Below are 19,276 nucleotides of genomic sequence, written 5' to 3' on the forward strand. Positions count from 1 at the left end.
AATAAAGCTAAAAAAATCATAATTACAATTGGAAACTTCAACACCACAAACTCAGCAAGCGATAAAACAGACAAAATTCAGGGCGCCTGGGTGGCTCAGTCGTTAAGCATCTGCCTTCGGCTCAGGTCATGATCCCAGGGTCCTGGGATCGAGCCCCGCATCAGGCTCCCTGCTCAGCAGGAAGCCTGCTTCTCCCTCTCCCACTCCCCCTGCTTGTGTTCCCTCTCTCGCTGTGTCTCTCTCTGTCAAATAAATAAAATCTTTAAAAAAAAAAAAAAAAAATTCATAACTATAAAGCTCCCAAAAAAGACATCTCCAGATCCAGATTTGGAGAATCTACCAAACATTAAAAGAATAATTAACATCAATTAGACATTCTTTAAAAAAAAAAACAAAACAGAGGGTACTTCCCAACTCATTTAATAAAGTTAGTATTAGCCTGATACCAAAACCGTACATACAGAGCAGAAAAAAAACAATAGACCAATACCTCTCATCAATTTACACACAAAAATCTGCAACAAAATACTAAGAAACCAAATTCAATCGTGTATAAAAAGTACCACACACCATGACCAAGACAGATTTTTTCCAAGTAGTGAGGTTGGCTAAACATTTAAAAATTCATAATGTAGGGGCTCTGGCTGGCTCAGTCAGTAGAGCATGCCACTCTTGATCTTGGGGTCCTAAGTTCAAGCCCCACACTGGGCCCAGAGCTTCCTTAAAAATCAATCAATCAGGGGCGCCTGGGTCACTCAGTCGTTAAGCATCTGCCTTCGGCTCGGGTCATGATTCCAGGGTCCTGGGATCGAGTCCCACATCGGGCTCTCTGCTCAGCGGGAAGCCTGCTTCTCCCTCTCCCACTCCCCCTGCTTGTGTTCCCTCTCTCGCTGTCTCTCTGTCAAATAAATAAATAAAATCTTAAAAAAAAAAAAATCAGTCGATCATAATGTAATCCACCATATAAACAGGCTAATGAAGAAGACTCATGTACTCATATTACAAATGTAGAAAAACCATTTAACAAAATCCAACACCTGGACAAATTCCGAACAAGTCAGAATATGGCAAGCCCGAGATTAACATCCTTAGGAAGGCCTGCTTTCAAGGCCTGTTGCTGGCACCTGGGAACTTGGATTTCAGGAGTGTTTCATCTTTCCCTGATAAGACTGTCTCATTGTGCCTAAACTGTTTGTTCAGACAATATGCCTTATCCTGAAAATGTGCCTTCCTTCTGAGAAGCTGGAATTTGGGTTTGTGCTAGGGAGAATACCTTGGGCCCTGAGTCTTTGATGAGTTTCACTGGTAGGCAATACTTCACATGCACTGTCACAATTTGGTGCTGGAAGAATCACACGCATCCTGTGTGACTCCACTGGGAAAGGACTTGTGGAAACTTTCGTCTGCTTTCCACTGGACTTTGCCCCCCATGCCTATACATTTTGCTGATTTTGCCTTGTCTCTTCTCACTGTAATAAATCTTAGCCACGAATAGGACTATATGCTGAGTCCTGTGAGTCCTCCAAATAAATCACCAAATCTAGGGGTCCTGGGGACACCCAATACAGAAGGAAATTACCTCAGTCTGGTAAAGAGAATCTATTAAAAAATCTACAGCTATCATCATACTTAATGTTGAAAGACAGTCCTTTCGCCCTAAGATTAGGAACAAGTGGAGATGTCTACTCTCACCACTCTTATTCAGCATAGTACTGGAAGTTCTAGTCACTGCAATGAACAAAAGGGGGAAAAAAACATTCATAACACTTTTACTCATAATAAAATACTGGAAACAGCCTAGCTTAATGGGTAAACAAATTGCAGTACATCCAGACCACAAAATAATACTCAGCAATTAAAAAGAATAAATTATTGATATGCACAAAAACACGGTTAAATGAATCTTCAGGCAATTATGCTGAGTGAAAAAAGCCAATTCTAAAAGGTTACACATTTTACGATTCCATTCATGTAACATTTTTTTTTTTTTTTAAAGATTTTATTTATTTATTTGAGAGAGAGAATGAGAGACAGAGAGCATGAGAGGGAGGAGGGTCAGAGGGAGAAGCAGACTCCCCGCCGAGCAGGGAGCCCGATGCGGGACTCGATCCCGGGACTCCAGGATCATGACCTGAGCCGAAGGCAGTCGCTTAACCAACTGAGCCACCCAGGCGCCCCATTCATGTAACATTTTTTAAGTGACAACATTTTAGAAATGGAGAACCCATTATTTATTGGCAGGCGCTAGAATGAGGAGATCCGGAAGGGAGGGAGATGTGATTATAGAAGAGAAACAGAGAACCCCTGTGGTGATGGAACTGCTCTGTACCTTGACAGGGTGGTGGATACACGAACCCACACGTGATAAAACTGCGCGGAACTCAATACACATACACATAAATGAGGACAAATAAAACTGAGAAACTTTAAACTGGTGGATTGTATCAATATGGTCATTTTCCTGGACAATATTGTACTACAGTTTTGCAAGATGTTACCACTGGGGGAAGCCGGGTACAGGGAACACCTGATCTCTCCGTGTTATTAAAATCACATCTTAGGGGAGCCTGGGTGGCTCAGTCAGTTGGGAGTCTGCCTTCGGCTCAGGTCGTGATCTCGGGGTCCTAGGATCAAGTCCCATGTCAGGCTCTCCACTCACCAGGGAGTCTGCTTCTCCCTCTCCCTCTCCATCTGTGCTCTCCCTCCCTCTCTCGCTCTCTCTCAAATAAATAAAATATTTTTAAAGATTTAAAAAAATAAAAATGTAAAACTGCATCTTACAATCTATAATTATCTCAATGAACATTTCAATTAAAACAAAAAAGTTACATAGGTATTAAGTATGGGACACCTTACCCATTTCATATTCATATTAAAATCATTAATTCAAAATTATATGTTATTAAGCAAATATATGTTTCCTACTATAATGTTCAGTTCCAATAAGCAAACCAATCATGCAAAATTGTGCCTCAGTCGGTTGGGCGTCTGCCTTCAGCTCAGGTCATGATCCCGGAGTCCTGGGATCCGGTCCCGTGTCAAGCTCCCTGCTCCACGGGGAGCCTGCTTCTCCCTCTGCCTCTCTCTCTCTCATGAATAAATAAAAAAAATTTTTTTTTAATTTCTCTTATATAAGATATTTATATATACTCCTCCAAAAAAAAAAAGCCTCCATATTTTTTTTTACTTTTGTTACATGGTAAATCTTCAAAATTTTAATAAGGTTATCAAATACCAATTGTTTTGCTGTACAATGAAATGCCACTTCTGGGCAAAAGCTTCCTCCTATTTAATGGGTTCCCCACCTCAGCCCTGGGCTATTTCTGCTACACAATGAGTCTGACAAGAAGGTGAAGGTTTCTGAGTTTTCATAATGTTGACAGTGGTTTCTTCCCAGTGTTGTTTCTCTGGGGTTCAGGGAAGTCAGGATTCTGGCAAGTGGTTCCAGTATCGTCCTGGGCTTACCCTACCCCCTAGTGTGTATTCTCTGATGTGTTGTCAGGGATGGCTTCTGGTGAAAGGTTTTCCCACATTCACTATGTTCAAAGGGGTTCTCCCCTGTGTGGGTTCTCTGATGTACTGTGAGGGTCGATTTGTGGTAAAAAGTTGTCCCACATTCCTGACATTTATGAGGTTACTCTCCTATGTGTGTTCTCTGATGTTCTCTCAGTTTTGACTTCGGAGGATTTTCCACATTCATTACATTCATAGGGTTTCTCTCCTGTGTGAGTTCTGTGATGATTAATGAAGTTTGGCTTCTGGGAGAAAGTTTTCCCACATTCCTTACATTCATCAGGTTTCTTCCCAGTATGTATTCTCTGATGTACAGTGAGAGCTGACCTATTACTGGAGGCTTTCTGACAAACATTACATTCATAGGGTTTTTCCCCTGTGTGTGTTCTCTGATGCACTGCGAGGCCTGACATTTATCTGAAAGTTTTCCCACATTTGGTGCACAGGGTTTCTCCTCTCTGTGTATCCTCTAATGTAGGATGAGAGATGATTTATGGCTGAAGGTGGGAATGTTCACGACATTCATAGAGTTTTTCTCCTATATATGTTTTTTGACCCATAGGAAGCTTTGGCTTCTTGCAAAATGTGCCAGCATATTGATTAATTTTACAGGCTTTCCTTTCTATATGTGTTTCTTCATGCTGAATGAAATTTGGCTTCTTGCAGAATACTTCCCAATCTTCATTACAGTCAAAAGTTTCCTCTCCTTTACAAATTCGCTGGAGTGACTTCTTGCTGAAACTATTCTCACTTTCAACACACTCATAGTATTTCTTCCCCATGATAACTCGACTATGCTTATTTAGAGTTGACTTCTCACCAACAGACCACTTCCCACAGTCATTAAATTCACAGGGATTCTCCCTTATATGAGTTCCCTGATGAACAGTGAATGTTGGTCTATCAGAAAAGGCTTTCATATATTCATTATATTCATAGGGCTTCCCCCATGAGCATGTTCTCTTATGCACAATGAAAGTTGCTCCCTCAGGATGCCTGGGTGGCTCAGTCAGTTAAACGTCTGCCTTTGGCTCAGGTCATGATCCCAGGTGATGATCTCAGCAGAGAGCCTGCTTCTCCCTCTGCCTGCAGCTCTCCCTGCTTGTGCTCGCCCTCTCTCTCTCTCTCTGGCAAATAAGTAAATAAAATAAAATAAAATAAAATAATGTTGCTCCCTCATGGAAGGCTTTCCCACATTCATTATATTCAAAAAGCTGCTTCAGAGTTTGAATATACTGATGTTGAAACAGGTCCTCATTTTGACCAATAGCTTTTCCATTTTTGTCATATTCGAAAGGTTTCTCTCCAGAATGAAAATTCTGCTTTACAGAGGAGCAATTTCCCATGTGCATTAAACTCATCAAGCTTCCTTACAAAGAAGTTTCTATTACTAATAATTACTTCTGAAATACAATTCAAAACTCATTCCATATGAGTCACATATACTAGGTATTTTTCTTGCAGAACAGAGTTTGTACTCAGATAAAATGATTTTCCTAATACACTATTTCTCTCCTTAGTCAGTGTTTTGTTGTTGACAAAATTGACTTCCCACAAATACTGCTCTTGCTTTTCCTGGCTCTTCCCCATCAGGTCAACTATGCAAAAGTCTAGAAATAAAAATAATTTACCATGGTTTATAAGTAGTAAGGTATTTCTTATGAAAAGATGACATATTTTTATGTCTTATTATACCCCAGTCTTTTGCTGTGAAAGTAATCCAAGGGCATACTGCCTCACTCTCCTAGGTTTGGATAAAATAAATAACTTGCAGTAGTGGAAAATGACTGAGCAATCTGGCAACAAAACATAATTTGGCACTTCAAAATGTTTACTGCAGTGATCATTTTGCAATATATACAAATAATGAATCATTATGTTATACACCTGAAAGTAATATAATATTGTATGTCAATTACACCTCAATTTTAAAAAATGTGATATTCAGGGATGCCTGGCTGGCTCAATCAGTGGAGCATGTGACTCTTGACCATGTTGGGTATAGAGATTACTTTTTAAAAATATTTGAAAGGGGTGCCTGGGTGGCTCAGTCATTAAGCATCTGCCTTCGGCTCAGGTCATGATCCCAGGGTCCTGGGATCGAGCCCCGCATCGGGCTCCCTGCTCCGCGGGAAGCCTGCTTCTCCCTCTCCCATTCCCCCTGCTTGTGTTCCCTCTCTAGCTGTCTTTCTCTCTTTGTCAAATAAATAAAATCTTTAAAAAAAAAAGTTTGAAAATGTGACATTCAAAAATGGATAGAGAATTTGAAATAAACACAAACAATAAATACAAAATGTTTGGATAACTGCTTGATCCTGGGATGGGGAACCTCCCAAGGAATAGAATCAGCCCAACAACTCAACAAATAGCAAGTAGAATCACAAGGCAAATTAACAGACAATGATGGTGAGGGGAGACATCAAAGGAACAATTAGATGTGGAACAATCAGATCAGGATCTAGTCCGTATCTCCCGAAACAAGAGCCTTACTAACATACATGCTTACAATGTCAACCCCGCTTTTCTAGTCCATATGACAACACCAAATTAGATTTCAGAAAGTACACATTTCCATTAAACTTAAAAGGAAAACTCGATCGCCTAGGCTATATTTGCATTCTTGCTGGGACTCACAAAGAATACTAATTTCCAAACAAGTATACATTCAAGCTGCTCTTATAAAAGGATCAGATGCACATCTTTATTTGTCTACAATGTCATCATCTAAAACTTACAGTCTATTTTACTTATAAATGAATTATACCATCATTGTTAGATCTAGAGTGCTTCTGTCTCTTTACATTTATCTTCTGATTTGTCTAATAACTATGAAAAGTCTTCTCGTGTCAGCTTTCTGATTTTTGCAATTAAGGCAGAAAACAAAAATTCTGAATTCTCAATTGTGTTCAATGAAAACAAAACAAAACAAAAAAAAGAGAGACGCCTGGCTCAGTCAATGAAATGTGTGATTCTTGATCTCGAGATTGTGAGTTCAGCCCCCACGTTGGGTGCTGAGATTACTTAAAAATAAAATCTTTAAAAAAAAAAATGAATAAGGCGTCTTCAGACTTCTTTCATAACTTCATCACAACTAATTCAATACTTCAGGGAACTCAGTAAGAAAATTGAAGAATGATATAGCGGTGAAGGTTTACTTTACTGTTTCGTTAACCTTCTAAGAAATTGCATCATTCTTCTATTTTCTTATATTTTAGTCTAGTTTAGCACTGTTGGACATAATTGATGAGTAATGTTAAAATAACTGCTAGGGTGATAAAATAGCAAAACATTTCAAAATACATTAAAATAAGATCACTACAATCCTGTTTCTTAGATTTATACATGAGACCAAGTCACCCATGTGGAAACTGCAAGACAGAATGAATTTATTTGGTTAAAAAATATAAGTAAATTTTCTTTGTTCATTTAAAATTTTAAATTTTATCTTTGTTCATTTAAAATTTTATTTTAACTTATAGTTATAAAAAATTATGAAATCCAGGGGCGCCTGGGTGGCTCAGCCGGTTAGGCAGCTGCCTTCGGCTCAGCTCATGATCCCAGGGTCCTGGGATTGAGTCCCGTGTCGGGCTCCCTGCTCAGCAGGAGGCCTGCTTCTCCCTCTCCCTCTGCTCCTACTTGTGTTCCCTCTCTCACTGTCTCTCTCTCTGTCAAATAAATAAATAAACTCTTTAAAAAAAAATGATGAAATCCATAACATATCAATCCTTGCAAATAGTTAGAACTGCTTCAAAAAGAAACTCAAAAACTAAAATTGCGGGGGGGGGGCGCCTGGGTGGTTCAGTTGGTTAAGCGTCCAACTCTTGATTTCAGCTCAGGTCATGATCTCAGGGGTTGTGAGATGAAGCCCCCCATCAGGCTCTGCACTCAGCGGAGTGTCTGCTTGAGATTCTCTCCCTCTCCCCCACCCCACCACTCATGCTCTCCCTCTCTCTAAAAAAATAAAATAAAATAATTTTAAAAATTTAAAAAGCCCATCTCCAGTTTCTCCCTGGAAAGGGCCTAACTACATACTTTCCCAGCTGCTGCCTGATGGATCAGCTTCCAGTCAGCCTGCATGTAGGTGCTGACTGAGATCCCTTTCTTTTGGTACACTGATAGGTCTTGGCATGCCTTCAACTACCAGGAGCCACTGAAAACAAAGAAGGTGGCTTGGACAAGCACAAAGGTCTGAGAGACACCTGGTGAGGCTGGTGAGGCTGTGGAGAAAAGAGAATCTGTGTGTACTGTTGGAAACATTAATTGGTGCAGCCACCGTGGAAAACAGTATGGAAGTTGCTCAAAAAATGAAAAATAAAACTATCATATGATCCAGCAATCCCACTTCTGGATACATATCCAAAGGAAAAGAACACAGGATATCGAAGACATATCTGTACTCTCATAATCACTGTAGCATTATACACAATAGCCAAGATATAGAAACAACCTAAGCTGTCCATCAACAGATGCGTGGACAAAGATGTGGTGTGTATATATATATATATACATATATATATATATATACACACACACACACTCTATCTATCTATCTATCTATCTATCTATACACTGTAGACTATGATTCAGCCATGAGAAAGAAGGAAATCCCCCATGTGGGACAAGATGGATGGACTATGAAATCATTATTACGCTGGATGAAATAAGACAGAGAAAGACAAATACTGTACAGTATCACTTATATATGGAATCTTTTCTTTTTTTTTTTTTTAAAAGATTTTATTTATTTATTTGACAGAGAGAGAGAGAGAGCAAGAGCAGGAACACAAGCAGGGGGAGTGGGAGAGGGAGAAGCAGGCTTCCCGCGGAGCAGAGAGCCCGATGTGGGGCTCGATCCCAGGACCCTAGGACCATGACCCGAGCCGAAGGCAGACGCTTAACGACGGAGCCACCCAGGCGCCCCTATATATGGAATCTTAAAAAAAAAAAAAAAAGTCAAACTCATAGAAACAGAAGGTAGAAAAGTGACTGCCAGGTGCTGACAGGTAGTAGAAATAGGGAGAGTTTGGTAAAAGGTTACAAATTTCCAGCTGTAAGATGAATGAAGTCTGAGGATCTAATGTATAACATGGTGACTACAGTTGATAACACTATACTGTATGCTGAAATTTGCTAAGAGAGGAGAACTTAAATGTTCTCACAAAACAGTAAAAAAAAAAATAAATATATGAGGTAACAGATTTAATAAATAATCAATTAGATGGGGGAATCCTTTCACAATGTGTATGTATATCAAATGACCACAATTTACATTTTATTGTTGTTAAAGTTGTTTTTTTTTTTTCAGTAACCTCTACACCCAACATGGGGCTCGAACTCATGACCCTGAGATCAAGAGTCCCATGCTCTTCCACAAGCCAGCCAGGATCCCCTACACTTTAAATATCTTACAATTTTATTTGCCAACTATACCTCAATAAAACTGAACAAATTAAAAAATAAAATAAATGAAATAGTAACAGTTTTCCAGCTTATTAGAAATACTGGAACATAGGACCATTAAAAGACTGAAATTTAATCCTAAGATTATGAAATGCTTCTCTCTCGACAACTTCCCACCACATCAACAGGTTCCAGGGCAATAACAGTAGATCACAGATGAAAAGCTGAACAGTTTCAAGACACAGGAGTACACAGGGAAGCCCAAAGTCAAGAGAGGAGTCAAACAAGGACACTAAAGGAATTTGGAGACTCTGAGACCTACAGCTACAACATTAAACACAGCCCATCTCCTAGCCAGAATCACATAAATCCTCACACTAAAAACCCATTTATCTCAGTTCTTTTACAAGATACATGTCCAGCTTTGGAAAAAAAAAATTGCAAAGCATATCAAAAAGCAAGAAAAAAACACACTCCGAAGACACAAAGTAATCATCAGAACAAGACTCAGATACAACACAGATGCTAGAATTATGAGAGCGAGTTTTAAATAACTATGATTAATATGCTAAAGAGTTGAATGAAAAAAATTAGACAACATTCAAGAATAAATGAGTTACATAAGCAGGGAAAGAAAAATTCCAAGAAAAAATCAAAAGGAAATGCTAGAATTCAAAACCACAGTAATAGAAATGAGGAATGCCTTTGAAGGGCACATCACACAACAAGCCAAGGAAAGAACCAGTGAACTTGAAGAGAGGTCAACAAAATTCACTAACTAAAATGTGAAGAGAAAAAGAATGAAAAAATTGAACATCCATCCAAGAGCTGTGAGACAACATCAAAAGGTATAATATATGCATAAGTAGAATACCAGAAGAACAGAGCAGAGGGAATATCTGAAGCAATAATGACCAAAAAATTCCAAAATTAATGACAGATCCAGGAAGCTCAGACAATACCAAGCGGGATAAATAGCAACAAAATCACATCTAGTCATATGGTATTCAAACTCCAGAAAACCAGGGGTGCTTGGGTGGCTCAGTCGTTAAGCGTCTGCCTTCAGCTCGGGTCATGGTCCCAGGGTCCTGGGATCAAGCCCCGTATCGGGCTCCCTGCTCAGTGGGAAGCCTGCCTCTCCCTCTCCCACTCCCCCTGCTTGTGTTCCCTCTCTCGCTGTGTCTCTGTCAAATAAATAAATAAAATCTTAAAAAAAAAAAAAAAAAACTCCAGAAAACCAAAGACAAAGGGGAAAATCCTGAGAGAAGCAAAGAAGTGGGGAGTGGGGGGTATGCACCTTACCTACAAAGGAACAACGGTAAGAATTACAACAGACTTCTCAGAATCCATGCAAGCAAGAAGAGTGGAATTAAATATCTAAAGCGTTGAAAGAAGAAAGCCACCAACCTAGAATTAATGAAAAAAGATTCACTGAGGCATACGTTTATATAATACTGAATAACAAGGATAAACTCTTACAAGCTTCCAGATGAAAGAACTGACTCACAAAGTAAAGAGATGTATCCCAACTTCAGATTTCTCCTCTGCAGTGGTGAAAACAAAAAGACAATGAGATTATGAGAAAAGAATTTCAATCTAGAAATCTTATACACAAATAAATTGCCTTTTACATGACAGGCCCCAAACCAGATGTGTTCAAATGGGCAGCGCCTCAAGGAATAAATCGCCTATGTTACCTCCACAGAGAAAACACTGAGGAAGTACAAATAAATTGTTAAACAGGGTGCGCCTGGGTGGCTCAGTCGTTAAGCGCCTGCCTTTAGCTCAGGTCATGGTCCCAGGGTCCTGGGATCGAGCCCCGCATCGGGCTCCCTGCTCAGTGGGAAGCCTGCTTCTCCCTCTCCCACTCCCCCTGCTTGTGGTCCCTCTCTCACTGTGTCTCTCTCTGTCAAATAAATAAAATCTTTAAAAAAACAAAAAAAACCTGTTAAACAAGTCTCAAGCAAGGGGAAGTTGAAGAGGAAGGGAAGGAGTGGGAAACGAGATCTTGTTAGTGATATACAGCTACAACTAGATGGATAATATTAACATGATTTGAAATGTACAACATAGGGGCTCCTAGGTGGCTGTTGATTAAGCCTCCCAAATCTTTTTTTTTTTTTTTTAAGATTTTATTTATTTATTTGACAGAGAGAGAGTTAGCGAGAGCAGGAACAAAAGCAGGGGGAGAGGGAGAGGGAGAAGCAGGCTTCCCGCAGAGCAGAGAGCCCGATGTGGGGCTCAATCCCAGGACCCTGGGACCATGACCTGAGCCTAAGGCAGACGCTTAACGACTGAGCCACCCAGGCGCCCCATCTTTTTTTTTTTTTTAAGATTTTATTTATTTATTTGACAGAGAGAGACACAGCAAGAGAGGAAACACAAGCAGGGGGAGTGGGAGAGGGAGAAGCAGGCTTCCAGCTAAGCAAGGAGCCCAATGTGGGGCTCAATCCCATGACCCTGGGATCATGACCTGAGCCAAAGGCAGACAGACGCTCAACGACTGAGCCACCCAGGCGCCCCTAAGCCTCCAACTCTTGATCTCAGCTCAGGTCTTGATCTCAGGGTTGTGAGTTCAAGCCCCCCTTTGGGCCCCATGCTGGGTGTGGAGCCTACTTGAAATGTACAACATAATGTTAAAAAAGACCTCTTGAAACAGAGGCTGTCCATAGGGAAGAACCAATAATATACTGATAAATTAACGAAATAAAGGAGTGAGTCTACGTGTGGGGTAGGGTGGACTAAAGCTTTCTAAGGTCATCTAAGAGGGGCTGGAGGAGGAGTAGCAATCACTGCAGCATGAAGCAGCAGAAAAGCAATGAAGTAATCCTGATATGTTAGTAGATATACACTCAGTTATAATATTCAGGAGTAAGTTGGTAACTGTGAGAATTAAAAATCAGAAGTCTACCAAATTAACATAAAAAAAATTAAATACTAAGAAATTTGAATAAGCCAGATTCTGAAAATGTATAATTAATAGCATAAAATTATGATATATGTGATACTCAAATATAATATTTAGCAAACTAAGGTGGATATATAAAACCAAATATATGGATTACTGCAGAAAATGTGAATGGATATATATTTTTTTAAATTATATATATATATATATTTTTTAAGATTTTATTTGTTTATTTATTTATTAGAGAGTGAGAGCGAGCACAAGCAGGGGGAGAAGCAGGCTTCCCGCTGAGCAAGGAGCCCAATGCGGCACTTGATCCCAGGACCATGGGATCATGACCTGAGTCGAAGACACCCACTTAACCAGCTGAGCCACCCAGGCATCCCAAGTGGATATATTTCTTATCCAAGACAGACCGACATAATGGTCTAAAAAGCCAAAATGTTGACATTTGTTATTTATAAAAAATAAATCTCAAAGTGATTAAAAATGGTGAAAAATGAAGAAATGAACAAAATTTTATAAGAAAATGCAAATAAAAGGGAAGCAAGCATGGCCTTAGTTACATCAGATAAAGTAGAATTTGCAGCCTTAACTTTCAATGGGGCAAAGGCAAATATCATGTAATGATAAATGGTAAAAATTAATCAAGGTTTGGGGCACCTGGGTGGCTCAGTCATTAAGCGTCTGCCTTGGGTTCAGGTCATGATCCCAGGTCCTGGGATCGAGCCCCGCATCGGGCTCCCTGCTCCACAGGAAGCCTGCTTCTCCCTCTCCCACTCCCCCTGCTTGTGTTCCCTCTCTCGCTGTGTCTCTGTCAAATAAATAAATAAAATCTTAAAAAAAAAAAAATTAGGGGCGCCTGGGTGGCTCGTCATTAAGCATCTGCCTTCGGCTCAAGTCATGATCCCAGCGTCCTGGGATCGAGCCCCACATCGGGCTCCCTGCTCCGCGGGAAGCCTGCTTCTCCCTCTCCCACTCCCCCTGCTTGTGTTCCTGCTCTCACTGTGTCTCTCTCTGTCAAATAAATAAATAAAATCTTTTAATAAAAAAAAATTAATCAAGGTTTAAGTCAAACTTGTATGTATCCAAATAGATAAAGAAAAACTGCTATAATTACAGAATAATTTGGTTAAAGAAAACAAATCACAATTACAGTGAGAGACAATATATCTCTACCAATAAAAAAGGACAACTATCGAATAGAGTTTATTAAACTCTTGCGCCAGGTAATAATACTGACAGGTAAAATTCAATAGGCACTGGGGCGCCTGGGTGGCTCAGTCGTTAAGCGTCTGCCTTCAGCTCAGGTCATGATCCCAGGGTCCTGGGATTGAGCCCTGCATCGGGCTCCCTGCTCAGCGGGAAGCCTGCTTCTCCCTCTCCCACTCCCCCTGCTTGTGTTCCCTCTCTCACTGTGTCTCTCTCTGTCAAATAAATAAATAAAATCTTAAAAAAAAAAAAGTTAATAAAAAAAATTCAGTAGGCACTTATTTGGAAGAATGCCTTTCATAGAATATTTTAAATATATATTATCTCATATTCAGGAAAAACCAGTAACATAAGTATTATTTTCTCCCAATTAACAGACAGGAAAACTGAGGCAGAAAAATGTTATCAACTTTCCAAGTTCATCCTTAACTGGAATCAGGTCATCTGACAATAAAGATCCACTTATAATTGTTATGTTACGCTGATTTCAGAGAAAATATTATTAAATTCTACAAATCGGAGATTTTACAGGTTACTTTGTCTGATTATGACCTACAAAAACCAAAATGAAAAAAATAATCTCACCAAAAAGTCATTAACTCATGAGAGCCTCCAAATTAAAAACTAGGTCAAAGAAAAGTAACCAACATCCAAATTACTAATTACCCAGAAAAAAACAAAGTGGGGATTTGTCACATGAAATCTAAAAGCTACAACTAAAGCAATCATAGAGAAAACTTGTCTTTAATTTTAAAACAAAAATTGAAAATAATTAGGAATCTTATATTTAGCTAAAAGAAATATCAAAAATAAAAAAGCAGGGGGCACCTGGGTGGCTCAGTCGTTAAGCGTCTGCCTTCGGCTCAGGTCATGATCCCAGGATCCTGGGATCGAGCCACTCCCCCTGCTTGTGTTCCTGCTCTCACTATCTCTCTCTCTCTGTCAAATAAATAAATAAAATATTTTAAAAAAATAAAAAAGCAAAGAAAGCATTAAAAAATGAGGATAACATCTTAAATTAAAATAAAGCCAAAATAGGGCACCTGGGTGGCTCAGTCATTAAGCATCTGCCTTTGGCTCCAGTCATGATCACAGGGTCCTGAGATCAAGCCCTGTGTCATGCTCCCTGCTCAGTGGGGAGCCTGCTTTTCCCTCTCCCTCTGCTGCTCTCCCTGCTTGTGCTCGCTCTCTGTCAAATAAATGAATAAAATAAAAAACAAAAAAAAGCTCTCTCTCTTTAGAAAAAAAAAATCTTTTTTAAAAAAGAATATATAAAGAACTCTTATAACTCAATAATAGACAACCCAATTAAAAAATGTGTGAAGGATTTTAATAGATAATTCTCAAAAAAAGATACACAAATGGTCAATAAGCACATGAAAATATGCTTGACATCTTTAGTCATTAGGTAAATGCAAATCTAAACCACAAGGAGATATCACTTCACACCCACCAGGACAGCTATAATCAAAAGAACAGACAATAACAAACGATGGCAAGGATGTGGACAAACGGGAACCCTCATATATTGCTGGTGGGAATGTAAACTTCACTGTGGAAATTTCACAGTTCCTCAAAATGCTAAACACAGAGTTACCATATGACCCAGCAATTCCAGGCCTAGGGCGCTCAAGAGAACTGAAAATACATATCTACAGAAAAACTTGTACACAACTGTTCAGAGCAACATTATTGATAATGCCCGAAAAAGCAGAAATAACCCAAATGTCCATCAACTGATGATTGAATAAACAAAATGTGGCATATCCATACAATGGAATATTTGACCATAACAAGGAAATGATATACTACAACATAGATGGACCTTTAAAACAGCATGCTAAGTGAAAGAAGCCAGACGCAAAAAGTACATAGTGTACGTGAAATATTTATATATGTATATGAAATGTCCACTATAGGCAAATCCAGAGACAACAAGTAGGTTAATAGTTTTTAGGAGTCGGGGGGAAGAGAGAATGGGGGTGACTGCTAAGGAGTATGGTGCTTCTTTGGGGGGCAATAAAAATGTTCTGAAATTAGGGGTGCCTAGGTGGCTCAGTCATTAAGTGTCTGCCTTCGGCTCGGGTTGTGATCCCAGGGTCCTGGGATCGAGCCCCACATCGGGCTCCCTGCTCCGTGGGAAGCCTGCTTCTCCCTCTCCCACTCCCTCTGCTTGTGTTCCCTCTCTTGCTGTGTCTCTCTCCGTCAAATAAATAAAAAAAATCTTTAAAAAAAAAAAATGTTCTGAAATTAGTGTTGATGGTTGCACAACTCTGTGAATATACTAAAAACCACTGAAGTGTACACTTTAAAAGGGTGAATTATGTGGCATTTGAATTCTATTTCAATAAAGCTGTTCTGTACTAAACAAATATTCTTTTTTTTTTTTAAGATTTTATTTATTTATTTGACAGAGAGAGAGCACAAGCAGGGGCAGGGAGAGGGAGACGGAGGGAGAGACAGGCTCCCAGATGAGCAAGGAGCCCCATTCTGGGATTCGGGGCTCGATCCCAGGACTCTGGGATCGTGACTCAAGCTGAAGGCAGACATTTAACTATCTAAGCCACCAGGCACCCCTAAAAAAATGTTCATGTGGGGTGCCTGGGTGGCTCAGTCGTTAAGTGACTGCCTTCGGCTCAGGTCATGATCCTAGGGTCCTGGGATCGAGCCCCGCATTGGGCTCCCTGCTCCACAGGAAGCCTGCTTCTCCCTCTCCCACTCCCTCCGCTTGTGTTCCCTCTCTCGCTGTGTCTCTCTCTGTCAAATAAATAAATAAAATCTTTTTAAAAATTTTTATTTATTTATTTATTTTAAGATTTTATTTATTTGCGAGAGAGAGAATGAGAGAGAGAGACAGAGAGCATGGCGGGGGGAGGGTCAGAGGGAGAAGCAGACTCCCCGCCGAGCAGGGAGCCCGATGTGGGACTCGATCCTGGGACTCCAGGATCATGACCCGAGCCGAAGGCAGTCGCCTAACCAACTGAGCCACCCAGGCGCCCTGCCCTACATGAACATTTAAAAAAAAAATTTTGGGGGGGGGCACCTGGGTGGCTCAGTTGGTTAAGCGACTGCCTTCGGCTCGGGTCATGATCCTGGAGTCCCGGGATCGAGTCCCACATCGGGCTCCCTGCTCGGCGGGGAGTCTGCTTCTCCCTCTGACCCTCCCCCCGCCATGCTCTCTGTCTCTCTCTCTCATTCTCTCTCTCTCTCTCACAAATAAATAAATAAAATCTTAAGGAAAAAAAAAATGTTCATGTAGGACATAAAACAATGTTCCTGAGATCTAAGACTTACCAAAATGCTGAGCCATAAAACTTAACCTAAAAGGGCGCCTGGGTGGCTCAGTTGGTTAAGCGACTGCCTTTGGCTCAGGTCGTGATCCTGGAGTCCCGGGATCAAGTCCCGCATCGGGCTCCCTGCTCAGCGGGAAGTCTGCTTCTCCCTCTGACCCTCCCCCTCTCATGTGCTCTCTCTCTCTCTCATTTTCTCTCTCTCAAATAAATAAATAAAATCTTTAAAAAAAAAATTAACCTAAAAGTTTAAGACAATTTAGCCAATCAATTTTTTATTATTACTGTGCTTAAATATTTTTTTACAAGACAGGGAGGAGATCCACTGGATATAACTTTTTAAATTCAAGCGGGGGGAAATAAGTATGTCCAAAGCAAAAACTGTAAACGGTGCTTGCCCTGCTAGATACTGCTATTTATTACAAACCTCCTCAAATCAAAAATAAAATATGTCAGCAGCAAGTAGAAGTCCAGAAGTACAGTCTTAATAGTCTTATGTATGTCTTAACACATAGTAAAGTCACAATTTCTTTTAAATATTTTTTATTTATTTATTTCAGAGAGAGAGAGGGCACAAGCAGGGGGAGCAGGAGAGGGAGAACCAGGCTTTCCGCTGAGCAGGGAGCCCGACGCGGGGCTTGATCCCAGAACTTCGAGACCATGACCCAAGCCCAAAGCAGACGCTTAACTGAGCCACCCAGGCGCCCCGTAAAGTCACAATTTAAATTTGAGGCAAAGGGTGATTAACTTATTGAATGAGGTTGCCATAATTATAAATGAAGTTATCTGTTAAGAAAGAAATTAGACCTCACACTGTATAAAAAATATATTTGAGTGAATAAGTATAAAACAAAAGGAAACACTCAAATAATAACATATTTAAGTCTGTATTAAATTGGCTTAAAAAGACTAAACTACATGGAGCTTACAAAGGAGACATCTAAAAACAAACCAACACATAAAAATTCACTCACTCATTCACTGAATGATTTTTTTGCATTTAATGATTTTTCAATACTTATTATGTTCCACTGTCCTGGGCACTTGGGATACAAGAGTGAAAAACAAAGCTCACCTCCTCTAGCCTAGGGAAAACAGAAGATAAACAATATAGTAATAAAGACACTATAGAGTATGTTAGATGAAAAGTGCTATGTTTTGTTTGTTTTTTTTAAAGATTTTATTTATTCATTTGAGACACAGAGATAGAGAGAGAGAGAGAGAGAAAGCATGAGCAGGGAGAGAGGCAGAGGGACAAGCAGGCTCCTCGCTGAACCAGGAGCCCAATGTGGGACTCGATCCCAGGACCCTGTGATCGTGACCTGAGCCGAAGGCAGACGCTTAACCATCTGAGCCACCCAGGTGCCCCGAAAAGTGCTATGTTAAAAATACAAAGTAGACCAAACTTACGGCAAGGGGAACACGAGGTTAGTGTGGCAATTTTAAGCTGGGAGTTCATGTGGACCTCACTGAGCAATGACATTTGAGCAAGGTCCTGAGGAGGAAAGGAAGTGTACCACCAGGCTCCCTGGACAAAGCACACTCCAGGCAGAAGGTACATTTGGTACAAGGATGAAGGTGGCACTGTGCATGTATGTTTCTAGAACAGCAAGAAAGCAAGTAGGGCTGGAGCAGAGGGATCAAGGGGCTAATGAGGTGAGATCAGATCAAAAATGGGCCACATAACCCAGTGTAAGAACTTGGCTTTTACTCAGAGAAAAATGTAGATGTTGAACAGAGGAGTGACATAAAATAACTGACTCACATTCTACAAGGAGCACTCTGGATGCTGTGTTGAGAGGCCAGGATTGAGAAGCAGCAAGACCTGCTCTGTGACTATTTCTGTAATCCAGACAAGACCAGACCAATTATTCTGGCCTGGTGAGGGTAATTGCAGCAGAGAAGATCAGAAGAGGTCAGACTCTAGATATGTTTTAGATACAGGGCCCCGTGATTTTGCTGACAAATAAGATATGGAGCACAAGAAAAAACATGTCAGGGGTGCCTGGGTGGCTCAGAAGGTTAAGTGTCTGCCTTCGACTCAGGTCATGATCCCAGGGTTCTGGGATCGAGTCCCGCATCGGGCTCCCTGCTCAGTGCAGAGCCTGCTTCTCCCTCTCCCTCTGCCATTCCCTCTGCTTGTGCTCTTCTGTCTATCTCTCTGTCAAATAAATAAATAAAATCTTTAAAAAAAAAAAAAAAAAAAACATGTCAAGGATGATTCCAAAGGGTCTGCTATTAATCAAGGAGAAGGCACCAGAGGAAGCAGGTTTGGGAGGGGAAGCCCAAGAGGTAAGTTTTAGTCAGGTTGAACTTGAGTCTACTAAACATTCAAGTGGAGATACAGATTGGACAATTAGATAACGCATCTCAAGTGCAGGAAGAGATGTGCGAGCCACAGATTATCAGCAGATAAGAACAGACGAGATCATCAAGGGAGGGCCCTCTGACAAAGGAAGGACGAGGACCAAGGACCACGCCCTGGAGCATACCAACATTTAGAGATAGGAGGAAAAGGAGAAATCAGCAAACAGGAGAGCGAAGGAACATTAATGGAGTGTGAAAGCCAAGTGAATAAAGTGAATCAGAAGGAAAAAGTAGCGGCGCCTGGGTGGCTCAGTCGGTTAAGCGTCTGCCTTAGGCTCAGATCATGATCCCAGGGGCCTGGGATCAAGCCCCACATACCTCTCCCTCTCCCTCTGCTCCTCCTCCCTGCTTGTGCGCTCTTTCTCTCTCTCTCTCTCTCTGTCAAATAAATAAATAAAATCTTAAAAACAAAAAGAAAGAAAAAGAAGGAAAAAGAAACCAGTGGTGTCAAATGTGGCTGATGAGCAAGTAAGGGGGCACCTGGGTGGCACAGTCGGTTAAGCATTAAAAAATAAAAATAAAAAAATAAAAGACCAAGTAAGAAGACTGAGACTAGAAGACTGAGACTTTCACCATTGGATTCAGC

The 19,276-nt window shown here is 40.5% G+C and overlaps 1 protein-coding gene across 1 annotated transcript; it reads right to left on the reverse strand.

Moving 5' to 3' along the window:
- Window positions 1-4,004: 4,004 nt before the first annotated feature.
- ZNF487 (zinc finger protein 487) lies at window positions 4,005-6,013 on the reverse strand. The gene is given in 4 exon segments (XM_032432332.1): window positions 4,005-4,010; window positions 4,686-4,839; window positions 4,841-5,198; window positions 6,004-6,013. Coding segments are annotated over 4 exon segments (528 nt in total).
- Window positions 6,014-19,276: the final 13,263 nt, after the last annotated feature.

Source organism: Phoca vitulina, unplaced genomic scaffold, assembly GCF_004348235.1.
Source record: "Phoca vitulina isolate PV1807 unplaced genomic scaffold, GSC_HSeal_1.0 scaffold48, whole genome shotgun sequence".
In the NCBI taxonomy this organism is placed as follows: domain Eukaryota; kingdom Metazoa; phylum Chordata; class Mammalia; order Carnivora; family Phocidae; genus Phoca; species Phoca vitulina.